General features: G+C 40.8%; 1 protein-coding gene across 3 annotated transcripts in view; it reads right to left on the reverse strand.

The window, feature by feature from the left end:
• Positions 1-18,635, reverse strand: part of SWAP70 (switching B cell complex subunit SWAP70) — a 40,796-nt gene that overhangs the window by 16,398 nt on the left and 5,763 nt on the right. Inside the window, exons 1-4 of one of the 3 annotated variants that reach the window (XM_055721568.1) lie at positions 16,873-17,022; positions 16,288-16,428; positions 10,007-10,180; positions 86-313 (exon numbers count right to left, since the gene is read on the reverse strand). In XM_055721568.1, the coding sequence (XP_055577543.1) occupies positions 86-313; positions 10,007-10,180; positions 16,288-16,320 (435 nt within the window). In that variant the 5' untranslated portion in view covers positions 16,321-16,428; positions 16,873-17,022. Of the gene's footprint in view, positions 1-85; positions 314-10,006; positions 10,181-16,287; positions 16,429-16,872; positions 17,023-18,635 lie in introns of those variants that run through there. The other 2 variants (XM_055721567.1, XM_055721569.1) reach the window with 2 other exon arrangements.

Below are 18,635 nucleotides of genomic sequence, written 5' to 3' on the forward strand. Positions count from 1 at the left end.
AAAGAAATTCCAGTACAAGTTAAACATTTTCTAATTATGCAATACATTTTTCTGCTTTACAGCATTAGTTCTTTGTGGTTCTTACCTGTTTGAGTACATCTAATATGAGCTCATTAAAGACTTCATTGATCGCCATGGACACGGTCTGTCGGTCCATTCCTTTACTAAACTGCCCACTTCCGATGAGATCGATCAGCTCCCATGCAGAAAGACCTTCTCGACTAGTATTGAGAGCAATCTTATAATGGTCAAACTGCTCTTGCTGCCAGCCTGCTCCCATTGCTTCGGTGAGTTTTTTAAGTAAATATTCAATCTGTACAGAAATACAAACAGACATCAATCATTTTCAGCAGGCATGGAAATCAAGCGTTTCACAGCTGTAAACTAAGCTTCTCCAGAGACTATCATTACAGCTGGATTCCTAGGTTCATACGCGGGCCCCTAAACGCAGGTGGGTTAATTAGCAAAGACTTTAGGCTCCTGCCTTAGCTGAACTTTTGACTGCCAAGCCCATCCTGTAGCTATTCTCTTCATCATAAGGACACAAAGAATTGAGCCTGGCAGCCTCTTTCAATATTTCAGATTCCTACACAACACACGGGACCTTCCCTGCCACAGCTTCCAAACCGTGACGGCTGAGGTGTGAGAAAGCAAGTTTTAAAAAGTATTCTTGTAAGATAAAAAGCAAACAAATCAGGAAAAATCAGAAAAGATGGCAGTTTGGACAACAAGTGAAATAAAAACTACCAAGGTACGATCACATATCTTAGTCTTCACCTGACCCCTCTTCACTAGCTCTCAGCAACGCCGATCACTGGACACAATCTTGGCAGGCTATCAAGAGAAGTAAAAAGAACAAATTTTTCACCTCCGCTTTTATTGTTACCAAAATAAACTCCCCTTTTCCTTTAATCATTCTGTATGCATTACCATACACAGGGTAATAACACTAGTCAAAATAAACACAAGAACGAAAAAGAGGGAAAGAAGGCTGGGTTTCTTCTTCTGTCTGTTTTTTTATGTTGTTTTTCAACACATCAATGTTCACTCTTTAGTTTGCAGTATTTTAAACTTAGACCATCTACAGCTTTGAGCACGTGTAAGATGCTTTTAATGGCTTTTTACACAAAATAATTAGCGAGAGCCTTCCTACAAAGACCTCTCTACACAACAAAGTAAAAGCCAGGCTTCTAAGTTTTTATGATTGAAGTCACAGGATACCAATTACACCATTTAACCCAGTTTTGAAGACAGACCAAATTAGTGTGGCCTTTGCTATTTTGGGTAACGCTCGCTGTGTTTCCTTGCCAGCTTCAAAGGGAACGCCACCGCCTTCAGCAGCCAGCCAAGGCAGCCAGTAAAGCTGCCTGCGCCCTCCCTAAGGAGGAAGCCTGGGGAGAAGGTGCTCAGTAACCCCGCACCGGGGCACACTACCATGGGGACAGGGCAGCAGCAGCTCCCCGAAGGGCTGGTGGCCTTTCCCTCCAGCCACCACCAGGTGAGCACACAACCGATTCCCGGGAGGCTGGTCCACAAAGCTGCAGGCGAGGGCTCATCCAGCTGCCCTGATTCTCTGCAGGCCTGAGGGACGTGGCAGGGTGGGAACTGCACACTGCTCCATGGACACGGGGAGGGAAAGCAACACAATCCTTCCTGGTTCTCTCTCTGCACAAAGAAATACCACCGGTTTCCTCAAGTGCTGCTTTTCTGAAGTTAGTCCTCCAGGGCAGTCTGCTTCACTTTCAGTTCACCTATTTTAGGTGTAGTTTTGGAAACACTAAGTGACTCAGGAGTCTGAATCGCATTATCAACAATTACTAAGTTGTACAGCATGAACATCCCTCGCTGAAAAGTGGTGGAAACCAAATTATTTCCAGGACTTCATTTTTCTAATCACCAGAGCTAATTCACCTCTGTTCCTCAGCGCTGCTTGAAAACACAATGGAATTTCTCCTACAGGTGAGAAAAGCACTGGCTGAGAGAGCCAGAGGACATTTCACCACAGAGTAACTCTCCAGCTAGAGCCGAGAGTCCACTTTCAGCTGGTCTAATAAGTCTTTGAGGACCTAGTAGTCCCTGCACAAGAGATCTGTGAGTACAAAGAAATAAAGAAGTGGGTTTTCCCCCCCAAGGACTCCCAGGGCTCACAGTTTTGATGCAACATACATGCTAATTTTGTGGCTGCTGCTTCTCTCTCTTGCAACTAGTACAGGCAAGTCCCTTCCTTTTCCGCACATCTACGATCAAAAAACACACAAGTCTGTGGCAGAACACACTCATCTGGCAAAGCAGTAAATTACCAAAGTCACCCTACAGACAGGTGCGCTTTTCTTACTATTTTAGCTCAGTAACTGTTCGGAGTCTCACAGCCCCTACTCCAGTAGCGTGTTGACTAGCGCTACAGCAAAATGGAGAAGCTAAAGCTGCTGTGCTGTCTAGAGGAAAGTTCCCACTCCACTGAATGGGCAGGAAGCACATACCCCTCCAAGACGTGGCTGTCACATCCTCCTCTTAAGGACTGTCTTAGAGAAGACAGGCTAGCCAGGCACAGAATACGCCTCCAGGGTGGGTACAGAAGTTGTGGAGAGCACTGCTTTTCCTTTCAGCTTCACGAGTAAGGCATTTAAGTAGTCGTAGCTGCTCATGCAATTCTTATTTGCAAAGATACAATCTGAACAGAGGCCTCTGCAAAAGTGGCGTTCAAATTGCAGACAACTGCGACTAACACAGGGTACCGTGAGGTTTAAGGTAATCGGCCGAGATGACTTTCAGCTCTGTGCTGTGCCCATCTGCCATTTGAGGCAATCACCCCCCTGAGAGGGCACACCTGCTTTGCCCCCTCCACGCAGGCTGGAGAGGGTGCCATGGGCCTCCCGCTGCTGCGGTGCCATGTTCACTGCGGCTCACGCTTAGGCTGCTCACCACAAGTCATAAAACTGTGCTTTGTAGTGGCTCCGCGCACAGCTCGGAATCACTGAAAGTTAATATAGTCACGTGATAGCAAGGAAATTTTAACATGCCCTCCCAAGCAGTCAACATGTATCTTTTACTAGATTTCTCTAAAATTCAGTAACGAATTCCTTTTAAAAAATCTTTGAAATACGCTTTGCGTATTTTCACTCTCCAAATTCCTTAAGTTAAATAACTAATCCAAGGCTTTTGAGCATCAACTACCATAAATCCTCAGCATTCAGTTAAGGGCAGGAAGCAGCTTACTTCCTACTCCAGACACGTTTTATAGAAAGAAAAAACCAAAAAAACCCAACAACCCAAAAAAGCCCTTCACAGCATGCAAGAACAGTAGCACTGCAAACCTGTTTCAAAACAAACCTCCTAAAGCCTGGATCTGATGAGCTGAAATGAGCTCTGGCATCAATGCAGGAGTATTCTTTTTCCCCACATTCAAAACATTCTGCCACTCAGCTCAGTCCCTCTGAGTAGCAGCAGTTCTGAACTACTACCCTGTTACTTTAGCTAAAAGGAAAGGTTAAATAACTGAGGCTTAATTAGGTAGATAATATACATGCCAAAATGCTAGATGGTAATTTAAAAAAAAAAAAATCATTAAAACTTAATGAACTTCAACTCTAAAACATATTCTCCAAGATTTCACAACCTATTACGCGGCTTGAGGCATGCAGCTCTCAAATTCCTTTGGTTAATTATCTCAGAGTACTAGGACTCACTTGCAGACAGAGGGACACACACCAAAAAAATCATGCGTGGAAAATTTTTTCACCTTTTTGCTCAAGCCATATGAACAAACTAATTGTCTGGAAAGGAAGCAATGCAAAACTCTTGGCTAGCACACATTATCATGGAATGCACTGAAAATAAGTAAACATATCTTTTTTCTTTAATGTCATTTGTACACACTTTACCTTATTTTGATTATTAGAACAGATTTAACCTATCTGCTAACCCCTATCTACAAGTCACTAACATGACCACAGATATCCTATAATCCTATTAAAGTACATAAAATATCTCATTATTTTAAAAAACATTAACTCTTCTTAACTGGAAAAGGACCTCTGCATACTACAATTTAATTTCTAAAATAAAAAAAAAAAACCTTCAAGCTTCACCTTGCATTCAGATTAAATACATGGCTAATCAAAGTCCCCAGAAAAATTTTATCTAACACATCTGCTCAATAACAAGAGTGCATTTTGGTGGGGTATGAATATGGAACAGCACAAGGTAAACAGAAATAAGTTGGATCAGTGTGGAAGCAAATAAGAGACCATTCATTATGTGCTCAAATGAGGAACCTCTGAGAGCAAACGACATTTCCCCTCCTCCACAAAGAGACGTGTCAACTCAGCAAATTACTGACAAGTTAAGTCTGCTGGCTCAAACATAACCTACTCTCGTGGTTAAAAAGTAGAGTGTCAAAAAGCAAACATGAAGCAATGTTTGCTGCTATTGTGACTGGACCTTACTTTCAGGTACAGGTATAAAAACACGGTGGGGGTTGTAACACTGCATATGCCAGTACGGACCAACTGGTTCTAAAGTACGAAAAACAGCTTCCATCTCAAATCAACAGAAAGTTTTTGGGCAGAATTCAGCCAAGAGGAAGCAAAAATAATACAGAGAACAGAGGCTCTTTAACACGAGCTATGGAGCCTGTCTGGTATCTTGTTTCAGAGGGCACTTTCTTTTCCCATGTTTCAATACCTATTTGTTTTTCTTTTCCAGGTATTCCTGGCACTATCCTTCATGGGGAATGAAGTATCACAAATGTTTCACATATTTTTTCTGATATACAAGTGGGTCTCTTGGAAGATGAAAAATAATGTCAAGGAGACCTTCATGCCCAGCAGAGCATGGCAGACAAGGCTATTCTGGTTCACGCTATTCAAATAAGGTTTGCGATATTAACAGAACAGATGTAAGAAGTCTGTTCACATGGTACAAAGTTCTGTGGAAGCTTATGTTACTGGGCAAGAAACTTGAAAGCAATCATGTCCCCTTTCACAGGCATCATCAACTCCTTTTTTCATCCCATCAGAACATCACTTATTTTAAGTCAAATATTTGTTTCTTCCTTTCCACCAGCAAAACTGTGTCCATTATCCACTGTAGTATCTTCTTTTATCTTTAAATTAAATTAGCATGCAGTACTATAACAAAGGTCAACTCAAACCACAGTGTAACACATAACCATGTAAATCCTAAGGACAACCTGCTGCACAAGCTGAAAACTTATTTTTTGCAGCAATAGATAAGGAAAAGTGTAGTGAAACGGGTAGAACTGACGGAAGTCATAAGTGATTTAATCTTTATAACCATCATCATCAACTTACAGAGACCATGGGTCAATTAAAACCCCACACAAGCAACTTTCGTTCTAGTTTTATCAGGTTTGATTTTATTTCTGAATGGCCAACGTTCAGTTCCCAGTGTTTCATCCACTGTACCAGTTTCTGGTACTAGAATACACAACAAGGAAGCAAACAGAGTCACAAAAAAACTTTTTCTGCAAGATATACCTCCAGAAAAATCACCACTGCACAGCTTCAGACTTTCACCTCCTCAGTCTAAAAAACATTACCCCATTTTCAAATGCACAGAGAGCCACACAAGGTTTGGACCCTCTTTGTCATAACTAGGAGGATAGTTGAAGGCTAGAGGACAAGTGAAAAATGACTGCAGAAATCTTCTTTCCTCAAGAAGCCAGGCTTAAAAAGCAAAGACAACAAATAGGTTTGGCTTATTTAAACCAAGTCACATGAACACTAGATTTCACACACAAAGAGTACGCAGCTTGCAGTGTACGTATCTGTGAGTTTCACCATCAAGGGTGGCCCAGAAACACAGCTAACCACATACCACAGCTTTCAGGTGATAAAGCATTCCCAAGGCTGCAGTCACACGTCCAGAAATAAGAAAGGGGAAGTGTTTGGAAACCTTTGTATAAAACAGAAAGCATCTGCTTAACACCAAAGCAAGCAAGTAAGTCTGTAACAACTAAGAGGTGAGTTGTAAAGGAAAGCTCAAGACAGATTTAGGAATATTTCTCTTCTTATGGCTACACTTCTGTCCACCTTTCTTCCCTTTAATTTTTACTTCTCATGGAAGAGGTAATGCCTGTGAGAGCTGAAGGAAACACACACTTGAATGTCTGTGTCTCAGATGATCTAATGGAAAAGACCAGTTGCAGGGAGAGGAAGGAGCTCCCACCCGGCCCTCCGCTTTCCGGGCCCGTCAGCAGTACAGCTGCTTGCTGAAGTTCTGCCCACTGCACCAGGAGGCAGTCCTGTTGTTAGCCAAGAATTCTATTAATTCTGAAAACTGTCCATGAGGACTAATTTTAACTAGAGCAAACAAAGTACAGCATTGTTTTCCTCCAGTCCAGTATCTCTGTGAAATACCACATTTACCCAGCCCACAGAAGTGTTTGACTTTGTGCATACCAAGGTTTCTCACTTCAAAGGGGAAGGCGCTTTCAGATTTTATACCATTTTGCATTTCCCTCGGACATGAGCACCTTTGCAAAATACACATTCATGGATCTCCATTCCTTTCAAACCGTCCTAACTGCTCTCAGCTGCCCACCAGTAACAAGCAGAAGCAACAACACTACCAGCCGAGCCCAGTGCGCTGCACAGCCACCAGCTCCTGTCTCCCTGTGACCTGACTTCTCCCTGTAACACAGAGGGATGCTATGAAGCTTGAAGCCACATCCCAAAACTGCACAGCCCAACCCAAGCCCTTCCCCATGCTGGATTTTACTAACCTTATTTCCCTCGAGTGCAGGGCTGCCATCTCTCTTTCCACAGCAGGTGAGGAGCACAGACCAAATACTGCCTATGGCTTCCAGTTGGCCTCTCCTAAACGAACAACTTCTGGTCCTTAGGCCACCTCTCCACTGCTTTCAAATTCCCTCTTTGTAACTCCTTTCCTCACTTTGCTCTTTCTAAACCCTTCTTCAGCCTGCATCTCCGAAACATTTCCAAAGTAGCCTGTTTTCCCTTCTCTGGTTGAGCTGCAGCTGTTCCCAGTTTGCTGCCTATTCAACACCTGCGCAGGGAATCAGGACTTAACACTTCACACATGGGGGTAACAGCCCCACCACAATTAGCTCTCTAATATGAAAGGACTAGCACAACTGTCTTCGCACAAAAGTACACAATGTGGGCAGGAAGGATGGATAGCAGCCTCAATATTTAGCACAGTGCAAAGAAGGTGAAACTGCACCCAAACTGGAGAGTTTTCCAGATATGAAATTCAAATGAGTCCTGAAACCACCTATCTCATTTTAAAAAAGGAAAGCCAGACCCCCAAGCAGGTCTCAAAGAGCAGCTCCTCCAAGGATGAAGGAACAGAAGGCATCCTCACAACCACATGAAGTTGTATCAACACATTCAGTAGACTTAAGAAGTCCTCTCTGTTATAATCTTCCCATCCACAATCCTTCAAGGGATCACCCTTCCAACCTGAAAGTATAAAGCAAGTTTCCTAGTTACTTATATTGGGGAAGCAAAATCTCTGAAACCCAAAAGCCTAAGAGATAGGAGGGAGGAGGGAAGCAGCTGGATCCCACACAAAGGACTCCAAGCCAGAAACTGCAGTAGGTAGCGTGTTGCAATGCTCTCAGCCAACGATAAGAGAGCAACAGGGAGGGAAAGCAAGCTTGCTCCCAGGGAAGCAATTCTCACCCATGAGAGGTTTACACTGCTCTCACCAAAACATAAACAGCAATGCTTCCATCACCCTACTCTGTTCTTCACTTTGCAAAAACCCCCTCGCTTTATACATCATGGGCAAGCCATTTTGTAATTAAATGAAAGGATGCAATAAAAAGTGGTGAAGACTAAATACATGATCAAGCTTTATTATGAACTCAGGAAACATAAAAAGTAAATTGAAAGAAAAATACCTTTACTAGGTATCAGTATCATTTTGAGTACTGTTCAAAAGAGTTATTTTCAGGTAGAAATTCTCAGCATTAAGACAACAACTACAAGTTTGTACGAAACCAAACGCTTTGCAAACCCGGAGTTGAGATTTAACATAAAAAACAGCCAGACGTAAGAACTTAAAAAGGCAGAGAAAGGTCACACTGAGAAAAAGCAAAACTGACCAAAACTGATACTCTGCATTTTCACTTTTGGAATTTTGTGTAAAAGGGTAAATGAGTAAATGTGGATTTTTCCAGAAGCACAGAGAACCCAATGGAGGACCAGTGCAAACCAGAAAGGAGTGAATTCGACAGACAGCATTCCTCCACCGGTTGATTGCATTACCTATGTGGTCTAAGGCAAAAGGTTAGAGTGAATACAGGCATTGTATACGATAAGAACAGAGCAGCCTTTCTTTGTCAGGCTCTGTAAGCTTTCTTTAAACAGTATTGCACAACTTAAGTCTTGCCGTAATCAGAGATGCAGACACAGACCCACCCTAAGAATTTTAAAAATAATCCAAGTAGAAGAGCAATACAGGTTAATCCTGGACATTAAGGATGGGAAGGAAAGCAAACAACAGCAGCTATGAAATCTGGAAAACCTGTTTTAGGCTTGGAGCCAACTCTACAGCCTGTCTGCCAACAAACGGACACATTGCCATGACCCGGCATCAGCTACAGAAGGCAGCAAGAATCTGGGGGCTTGCTTGGTGGAGGGGGAGAACTGAGCAATGCCAGTGCCCCAGAACTGGCAGGTCTGAAGCTGTTAACCACGGCAACAAATAAGGAGAAGTGAAACAGCTACCCTTAGGTAAGCCAGGCTGCGCCGCGGGGAATAAAATGACAAACCAGAGACACAGATTTGAGTCCCAGCTTTGACATTTATTAGTGGCTCTGACATTACACTCAAGGTAAACCTGGCACCATTAAGAAAGGACCTATCTTTAGCTTTTATAATCATGATCCCTGCCTCCCAGAACTGACAGAAAAAACAGGAAAGCAAGCAAGAAGACTGGCCCCTTTCTCATGGGAATATAGCATGCCAGGTAGGGCCTTGTCATCAGCAGTTCAGCAAAAACAGATACCGTACAGAGTGAAAATCTCCTGCTAAAAACTGAGTGATAAGGCAAAACCAAGCGGATTACTTTGATAGGGGAGTTACTGGAGTCCAGCAGTTATATCATAGTGGCATGTACATGAGACTTTTAATCCCTGACTGTTCAACAATTTGCAATTATTTATTAACAGGCACTCCAGTGCTAAACTGAAAACCCCTGGGATTTCTGTATACAGTTTTGCAAGAGATTATTTATGCCTACACCTCTGATCTTTCTGCTTCTTTCCCTCACCCCTCCCCTCTCGAAGTGGAGAATAATGGAGATACCAAAATCTTGCTTTAGGGCTAAAATACCTATTTGAGCATTGCCCATACTTGATCATGAACTTAAAAGTATAGATTTCTCTGGTATTATTCCTTTAACCATTTCAAGCAAGAGTGTTCAGATGGTGGTTGCCTTTGATCAGAAACGGACACCACCAGAAAAGTTTATACCTTCCCTTTTCATCAGGAGAGTGACATGAGACTGAAGAGTCTTTCAAGTCACAGTAACACAAAGCAGAGGGGAGAATTTTTTCTTAGAATCATACTGATATACTAACTGTGCAAAATTTTCATCACATTTAAGCAAGCACAGTGATTAAAGATCACATACATGCACTACTCATGAGTGAAGCAAGAACCTCAACAGCTCCAGTGCTGATACTGGAGCTAGTATCCCCAGCACCAGTCAGCCCACACAAGATCAAAATAAGCTTTTTACTGGGGGGCAAGCAGCACATCCCATTCAGTCCAGACTTTAAATGACAGGCACGCATAGCCATCAATATCTAAAGTATCCTGTGGGAATCCTCACATGTGCACCCTGGAAGACAAAGAAAAGCACTCGAGGGCTTACATTATTAAAAGGGGGGAATAAAAGTTTTATATTAAACAATTATTTTCTCTTAAGTCTCCAGAGAGTAGCAAACATTAACATAATCCAACTGGGACATTAAGAAAACTGGTGTTAAACGGCTTAAGTTTTTCCTTCTTACCTCCTCAGGTACAATGATTAAAGGGTATTTGTCCTCTGATAAGAAGTTAAAAATAACCCACACTTTAAATGCATCTTCATCACTAATCAGCAAAGGACTTTTAGAGAGGCTCTTTTTAGCACAGAGAGTCCAGCACATCCTGTTGAATTCAACTTTGTCAAAGTTTCCTTGCACCTAAAACAAAGAAATCAAACAAAAAAAATTAATATGCACAAATGGCACAGAATAACAAACAGACAAAGTTTAACAGGCTAAATCATACAATAAGCACCAAGAAAATTCTAGCTTGCAAGAAATGTCAAGGCCCAAAAAAAGCACTGTAGCAGCCTAGTCTGACTTCCTGCATGGGGTCAGCTAGGGAGTTTCTTCCAGCAAAATCGACATCCAACCTCCATTTCTGGTCATGTTAATAGCACCCTGACTTCATGTGAAGGAGGCTACACTGCATCCTGCCTTTCCTCGAGCACGTTAACTTCAGCTTCCAAACCGTCTTCATAACGTTCTTAGCTCCGACTGCCCTTCTATTGCACTGAGTTACTGAGTGGATATGCTAAAAGCGATACTGGAACAACAGCTGGGAAAGACCTTTAATGTGTTTTTCCATTTCATGTTACTCAAACATAACTCTTATAGGATATTCATAAACATGTAATAATTTTTTTTTCTTGACTGCTAATCCACTTAAAACTCTTCCTTTTTCTCAGACTTGCAAATGTTCACCTTATTGATTAAAAAAAATCCCTTTTGTTTTCGTTATCCTTTATCATCCCTAGCAACTGTACATTACCCATCTGTGAATTATTTACATATGCAAAAGCTTTCATTTCCTTTATTTTCTTTTTAAACCCTCATTTATGCTAGAGATAGATCTATTTATCTCCCTACAGCTTAGCAATGCTGTTTCTTCGCCAGCATGTAACTGATAAAGGCACCCTCTGCACTGTAATGGAAGTCCCTTGAGATTTCAGAAAACACGTCTAAGAAACATGTCATTACTCTTGTGGCAATGACACCAGTAACATTCAGTGACATTTTCTTATGATAGGTCAAACCATGCATCTTAGATGCTTCAGGCACACCACTGCAAACTGTATGATTTCCTATCCAGTCTGGTAAGTGGTCAAACAGTGGAGGGTGAGCCACTGTGGCTAAGTCCAAGACAGACTAAGGAAGTGGACGAACTGATGTGGGTGGATGAAAAAAGTAAAAAGGAGAAGGAAAAAAAAAAAAAAAAGACAGAAGTAAACAGGAAACTAACCCTATGCCAAGAAGCACTTTACATTACAGTTTCTAGGACTAAAAGCAAGACTGAAATAAAGCCAGAGACTCTGCATGCCTGCAGAGCAGGCCACCAATGTAAGTGACAATGCAAGAGGCCAGCTACAGGCCACACTTGTCCTTTGAAGAAGGTGACAGCTGACGGAGCTATAGCTGCTATAGCCACAAGCTCAGCATCCTGGTTGTTCACACAAGAAACACTGGTCTTGCATGAAACACCAGCTAAGCAAATGAACACCCTTTGGAAGAAGCGCTAAAGCCAGCTTTCCTTCTCTTCCCTTCCTTCTGTAGGTGCCTCATCCCTTGGCTACTTCTGCCTGTGCCTTTTCCTGTCTGTCCTCTCCAACGTGCCCAGTTAACTTTGACTTCTAAAACAGCTTCACCCACCCAGACGATGAGCATTTCCACCTTGGAACTGCAGTTAGGCTACTCCCAAGGAAGATGCCGACAGGGTGGGAAATCTCCTTTCCTCCAGCCACCAGCTGGCAAGTGCTCCAAGCACTACAAATACGGTGGGTTGCTCTATGGAGCTCACATCTGAGAGCACGGCAGCAATCAGTGACCACAGGGTGACAGGTGGAGAAAGGCACAGGCCCGGGGTAAAGGAAAGTGCTCACCTACCGAAGTCAGACTGTGTGCGCCTCAGAAAACTCATGTCAAAACCGAGGTCACCCACAGCACATCACTGCCACCAGAATTAGGCAGCAGCCAAGCAGCAGGTTTCAGGACCATTTTGCTGCAGGGGACTAGCCTGCGCTGTGCCAGCGGTCCCACTTTAGACGCTTAAGTCCTTTTTTCAAAATCCAGACTTGATCCTGAAATGGGGCCCACGTCATCCAGAGCAGGGGCACTGTTTAGGAGTTATTCAGGAACAATAATCAGGTAAGCACACAAGCCCCAGCTCTTCAAATTAACTCTGATTCACATCTGTGTTTTTTTCTAAACAATCGGGCTGGCTGTTAAATAAAGGATATAATTACAAAATTGTTGTTCTGTGGATATTGGGAGTCAGGGATGGAACTAAACAGTTCTCTTTAATGAAGAATAAAAATTTTCCTCGGCAATTTCATGTAGCAATGCCAACTATTCCTGGTTCCTACATTCTACAATTACATCCGCATGGGATGGGAGGGGAAGGAAGGTGAAAATCCCACAACTACACCCAAATTGCTTTAGAGATAACTTGATACTACAAAAGTCTTGGCTGTACTACTTTGGCTTCCTTGACTGGCAAGACTCCACTGTAAGTAGCTACACAGTAATTAATATGAATGAATAACATCTCTGGATTTATGGAAGATCATTTCTAAGCATAGTTTCAAAAACCAAAAATATCTGAACAGTTTCTAAAGCCATACTTTAACTTCTTTGTAAAAGTACTTCTTAGTTAAGAAACTCTAAAAGTAGAAACTTTTCAAACAGGAGGAACTGATGGAAAAAACAGTCATAAACCCATATACAATTGCTTTTTCATGACATGAACAAAACACACATTTATAAAAACAGTTTGGATCAAAGGCTATCCTGGTATTCAAATTCAAAGAGAATTCCCCAAAACATCTTTCATTACAGTGAGACTGTACTATGAATCCTACACTGAAATTATCTTGATACAAAACTAAAATAAGAAATTTATGACACTCCACTGAAAAACCAAAATTTCAACTTTATTTGGCCAGAATACTCATCCTGCTTGCAACCTGTGTGAATATTATATAATTCCATTGTTTAATTAATAAACAAATCCTTGTACAAGAGATTTTTCCTGTGCACTAGTACATGCTTTTAACTGTACTTCATAATTCGTCCAAATTATTTGAAGTCACTATTTCAATTGAAAACTTCTACAGTACTCCATGCTATTAACTCTACAACAACTATCACTTTTATTTGTGAATCTGTCCAAATGATGAAACATGCAAATGAACCAACCCTTCCAACCTTAAAACTGCTTGAACTCACAGAGATAAAAACATGATCTATAAAAAACACCTACCTTCCCTTTCTAAGAAGCATCACAAAATAAAAGAAAAATGCAGCAAAACCCACACAATTTTCTAGATCTTTAATTCCAACTAATAGGCAAAGTAGAATTTACCATCATCATAATCTTACCAAATAACTCTAAAACATAGTAAGTTTTAAGTACCAGTGATTTGATCACTTCCAAAAATATAACAAGCATTGGTAGTGTAACTATCACTCACTAAGTTCTCTAGAAGATGAGATGACCTGAAGTTTATAACTAAGTCCTCCTTTGTCTCCTGCCATTATGTCTTTTTCCTGCTATAAATAAGGCATGCCATAAAATACCACCACTGAAAAGGAAACATTTTCAATTGGTATTAATAGACACATTGTAAACAATGGAACATGCTAAAATACGGTTTTGAAACCAAGTAAAACAAATTTTGAAGATGATACGTTGGCAAGCAGCAGCTCCCTCTTGAAAAGAACATTTACAGAACAAAACCAGATTTTGTTTCAGATGCAAGAAAATCCTAGATACATCTATCTGCAAAGTAACAAGCAGCACAATACTGGAAATTGTCCATTAGGCAATACTAATTATCAAACTGTTTATTCAAATTTCCTATTTGGATAAAGGAAATTAGTTGCAACCAATCTGCCTTATTAAACTACCAACTTGTTCCTTTCTTGATGATTCCTTGGTTCTACGTAAAGAGGTTTTATTGCAGGGTAACACAAGGTAAGTCAGCACTAAAAAATACAAAAGCTTAGCATTTAAGAGTACAACAGACAAAGCCCTCACAATAAAATTGTAAGTCACAGTTACATGTCTGTTTTAAAAGAAATATAAGGATTCATTCTTTCACTACTTTAGCAAAGTTTTAAAGCAAAATATCTTGAACTAAAAAAACCCTCTCTTGAGCAGGTTGGTCTTGCGCAAATCAATTAATTCACCAAAAGTTGTACAACTGGAAATGGAGGGAACTTCGTATGTATTTGGGGGTATAAAGCACCAGTCCTTCTTCAGTAGCCTTGCTTACTAGCATAAATTAATAGCATTTGTTCTACAATCACCCCAACTAAAAGAACAGATTACCCCTTGAAAGAATGAAAAAAGAAGGGGTTTCTTGTCTGCTTTAGCTTGTTTGTTTTAAACAAAGGAGACATGCTATGAACCAGTGACTTCATCCCACTGCATGTTGTCTTTTGGCACTGATGTGAAGTAAAAGATGAGATGTCACAATCAAGATTTTTCCAGTCCAAAAAGATAGCCTTCTGTCTAAAGACTTTCACTGATTTTTAACAGTACATATCTAAAATGTTTACAAGCATTTAGTCAGGATTAAATAACATGAAGTTACAGGTAACTTAATCCTGTTACTTAACATTTTCATTTTTTAATTATAAGAAGCCAGATCAGTGTATGAATAAAACAACCTATTTCCTTTCATGAGAATACAAGGTAGCTTGTCCTTTGCTTTTACCATGGGGTAAAATGGTGTCCCAGAGTAGCTAAACACTGTAAATTCACACCCACTTGTTTGTGTAGCCAGGTCTTTCATTTTCAAATTAGTGTTATTCAAATGCAATTGCTCTCCATTTCCATAACTACTCCTCTCATAAACACCCTTTAACAATAAAGCACATTTATATTTTAAAAAGCCTTCCATAGCTCTCTCTTTTTTTTTTTTTTTTTAACTTAATGGCTTGCTACTGCCTACAAATAGTATTAACAAAAACCACTGTGGTTCAGACTCTACTACTGTAAACCTTTGGTCAAAACAACGGCCTTTTCTTTTTCCCCAAAATTTGTATACAAACGGGAGCTTAGACAGCCAACAGGAAGTGGAAATCAGATCACAAACTTCTTAGGGACAAAGCAAGAATCTTCAGCATCAAACAACCAAGGTATTAAGCAGGTTCCTCTATGCGTATTAATGGCCAACAACTCCCACGCATAAAACAGGACACCATCACTGGGTATAAGAGAAACACAGACTAGAGAAGCAGAGGAGTTGCTAAAGTCCTCTCTAGGTATAAGAAGCTTCTACTGTTTCCAAGCTGCCAGACTACATCATATATATCACATTTTCCACCAGTATTAAATGTAGATTAAAGAAGCAGCAAAAATCAGCAAACCAGGCTAAGGAGTTTGCAAAACCTGCAATTGCTACATTGGACTTTTCAGCAGCACGGCATTTCAGGACTTCTTAACATTACAAAAGAAAGCAAGTATCTATGGAACTGCAGCTACAACATCAAAGTTGGAGGGTTTCTGGGGTCAGCCCCCAAGTGTATGAGAAATCAGTGGTATTGAAGCTGCTATGTTTGCACTATTACCTGGGCTGTTTTTTACCATCTAGACCAGTAACTTAACAGAAGTTGTCAGAAAAAAAGCAGGAAGATACTTAAACACACACACACACTTTCAAACCCACTACCTACCTATCTTAGTACCGATGCAGAGGAGAGTAGGGGAAAACATGCTGGCTTTCCAGAGCTTCCCCCAAAACAAGGCACAACAGAAGACTGAAGAGTTCTCACACATGAAAGAACTTGCAAGACAAAACTACACATCCCTAATGTCACCTACTGTAACTATTTGGAGAGATCTATTTATTAAAATACCTTGTGAACAGACATTAAAGATATTTCTGCCCTTCCTGTTTGCAAAGGAGTCTATGACAATATTTATAGCTGTAGCATAAAATGGGACAACGACACTTTCAAATAAATTCAGGTTGAGCTGCTTTATTAATATGAACTGGTTCTGCATGAACACAGCTTAGGCAATGACCCGATGTAACAGGAAATAGAAACCAAGGAGAGAACAAAAAAAAAAGTAGAGAACAGCACATCCTTCTATTTTAGGGCAGAGGCTCTCCAGAGTACTGTCCCATCACAACCCCACGCAGGCACACTCACGACGAGCATGTCACCATGCCAGCATGCCTCCTGCAAGCAGAAGTCTACTCTAAAGGCACTCGAACCTGGTAAAGGGAAAAACCAGAACACAAGAACTCAAAACTTACCTTTTCCAAGATGAATTTGTTTAGATAAGGCATGTAACCCTGATTGGAAACTGGTCCTTCATCATCGTCCCTAAAGTGCTCTTCCAAGGCCACTGGATCGTGGGGAACATTTAAAACTGTGCACAAGTTGTGAGAAAGGACCTAAGGACAGAAGAGAAATCAGTGACTGCTGTTGGCCTTAAGCATGCTGCGTTCCCTCCAGAGCGGACCGTGCAGCAGAACCATGCACAAAGTGATACTTTCACATCAGCACAAGTTCTACTGGGCGGATTTTTGTCAAAAACCAAAATATTACTAAAAATTTACTCCAATGATTCAGTGGCTTCAGATAATTGCACGCCTACAGAAGCAATATGATCACAGATAGGTCCGTTCCTACAGAAGTGGAAACGGAGCTACAGAAGCTACCCTTTGTACACATACACTTACGCATTTGAAAACCAGGAGAGGCATACAGAAACACCAAAGTAATATTTACAGAGTGAAATTAGACAGCTACAGAAAACAACCACAAACACATAGCCTTTGAAATTATATTTACTATCTAGTGAAAACGAGTAACGAAGAGAACAGCTCCATATGTACCTTTAGTTTACAAGAAATGACCACTCAGATTAAGGCATTAACTATAGATTTCTCTCATCCGCTTGCTTTCGGGTTGCTTCTCAACATTCACCCCATGTTTCAGTTGGCAAAGGAAATGTGATGTTATAGAAAAGGGAAGGGTTTAGGTGAGCTTCTCAAATTTTTATTTTAAAAAGGCCTTTGCATGAATTATGTCAAGAACTTAACACCCACCAGCACTCACATCTGTTCTTGAGAAATGACCTTCAAGAAGAAGCTACACACTTGATTAGTTTTAAGGAAGTACTGAATTATCGAAAACTAACTGGTAGCTGATGCATCTCAACTTCTTCAACTTAGGAGGAGTTTTGCACGCACAAACCAACACCTCAGGACCAACAGCAGGAAGGCAGAGCCTGGGTAGCAGCGACTCCTGTGCCACCAGCGTTTTCCTAAGGCAGGCAAAGCACCATCCCTTTTGTTGTTCACACTGTCTCAGGCCAAGTCTGTCCTGTAACACGCTGCCCACTGGGTCTTAAACACGCTGTCACTCAGGTCCCGTCTCCCCTTGACATGATGCAGAGTTGAGCCCGCAAAGACTATGTACTGGCTACAGGAACGGGGTTAAGGGTTTAACTTCACATGCCCAGGAACAGTCTGCACTGAAAAAATGTAACTAAGAACCAAAGGCAAAAAATACAGGTAAGACAAAATTAGGCAGAAGTAAAACAGGCTGCAACTTTGAAAGCCATGCTGCTTGTATTTTTTTTAAAATCAACAACTAGACAGGGCAGACTGCAACTGAAGTTTGGAATATGTTTTACTTGTTCACTTTGCAGCATAAAATTAAACAAAACAGACCCAAATGATGCAAAGAGAAAGCAGTAAAAAAATGTGCAGAAAATTTATAAGCAGGTCTATTAAGGTGCGGTCGAGACAGGGTAGCTGCAAAACAAGAAGTGAAAGTCTGAAGTCGTCAAAGCCTAGGAAATCAAACCTATGCCACACACTTAAAACGTCTGGGCTTCCTCCCTCCTCCCCCACAAATAACGTACATTTACTTTTCTTATGTATAATAAGAAAATATGCAGAATCTAAGCACTAGTTAGCATAAAATCCTACCAAGATAGCCCAAGATGCAAGTTCAGTTCAGAGGAGAATTCCTCTCTACATACCCCCAAACTTACACTTCCTTTTACAAAAGCATACGTTTCCATGAGAAATCCTTATTTTCATTGCCGTATGCTAACATTAAACCACTGGAACTAACAAGGTGCTAAACTTTAAAAATAATAGCATTAACCATATCACAACAAAAGCTGTATTTCCCAAAGTAGCACAACAGTATTTAGAAGTTACCGCATTTCACACAACCCCACATCAACAGTATTTTCCCTTCAGTTCATCCTTATTAACCACCACATTAAATCAAGTATTTAAGTCCATGTGATTTACATATGGGGGGAAAAAAACCCATACTATCATGTGTATTTCCCCTTCTATTTAAGGCTTCTGTTATTTATAGAAGACTGAGGGATTCTTGAATTTCTGAGAAACAAAGATGATCTCAGTTTTCCAACCAGCCTGTAGTCGCTAATACTACAAGTAAAAAAATATTCAGCTAATAAAAATTTTAAAAAAGCATAACTGATTTAAGCTTATTACTAAAATAACTTAAAAGCCTCAATAAAACACCTTCTTATCATGTCCTTTCTGCATGTTTCTCTTCTCCCTTTTTCAGCCTTATTGCTGGTTTGGGCTGTTGGAAATTTAGGTGTTTTCCT

This window comes from Falco cherrug, chromosome 10 (assembly GCF_023634085.1).
Source record: "Falco cherrug isolate bFalChe1 chromosome 10, bFalChe1.pri, whole genome shotgun sequence".
In the NCBI taxonomy this organism is placed as follows: Eukaryota; Metazoa; Chordata; class Aves; order Falconiformes; family Falconidae; genus Falco; species Falco cherrug.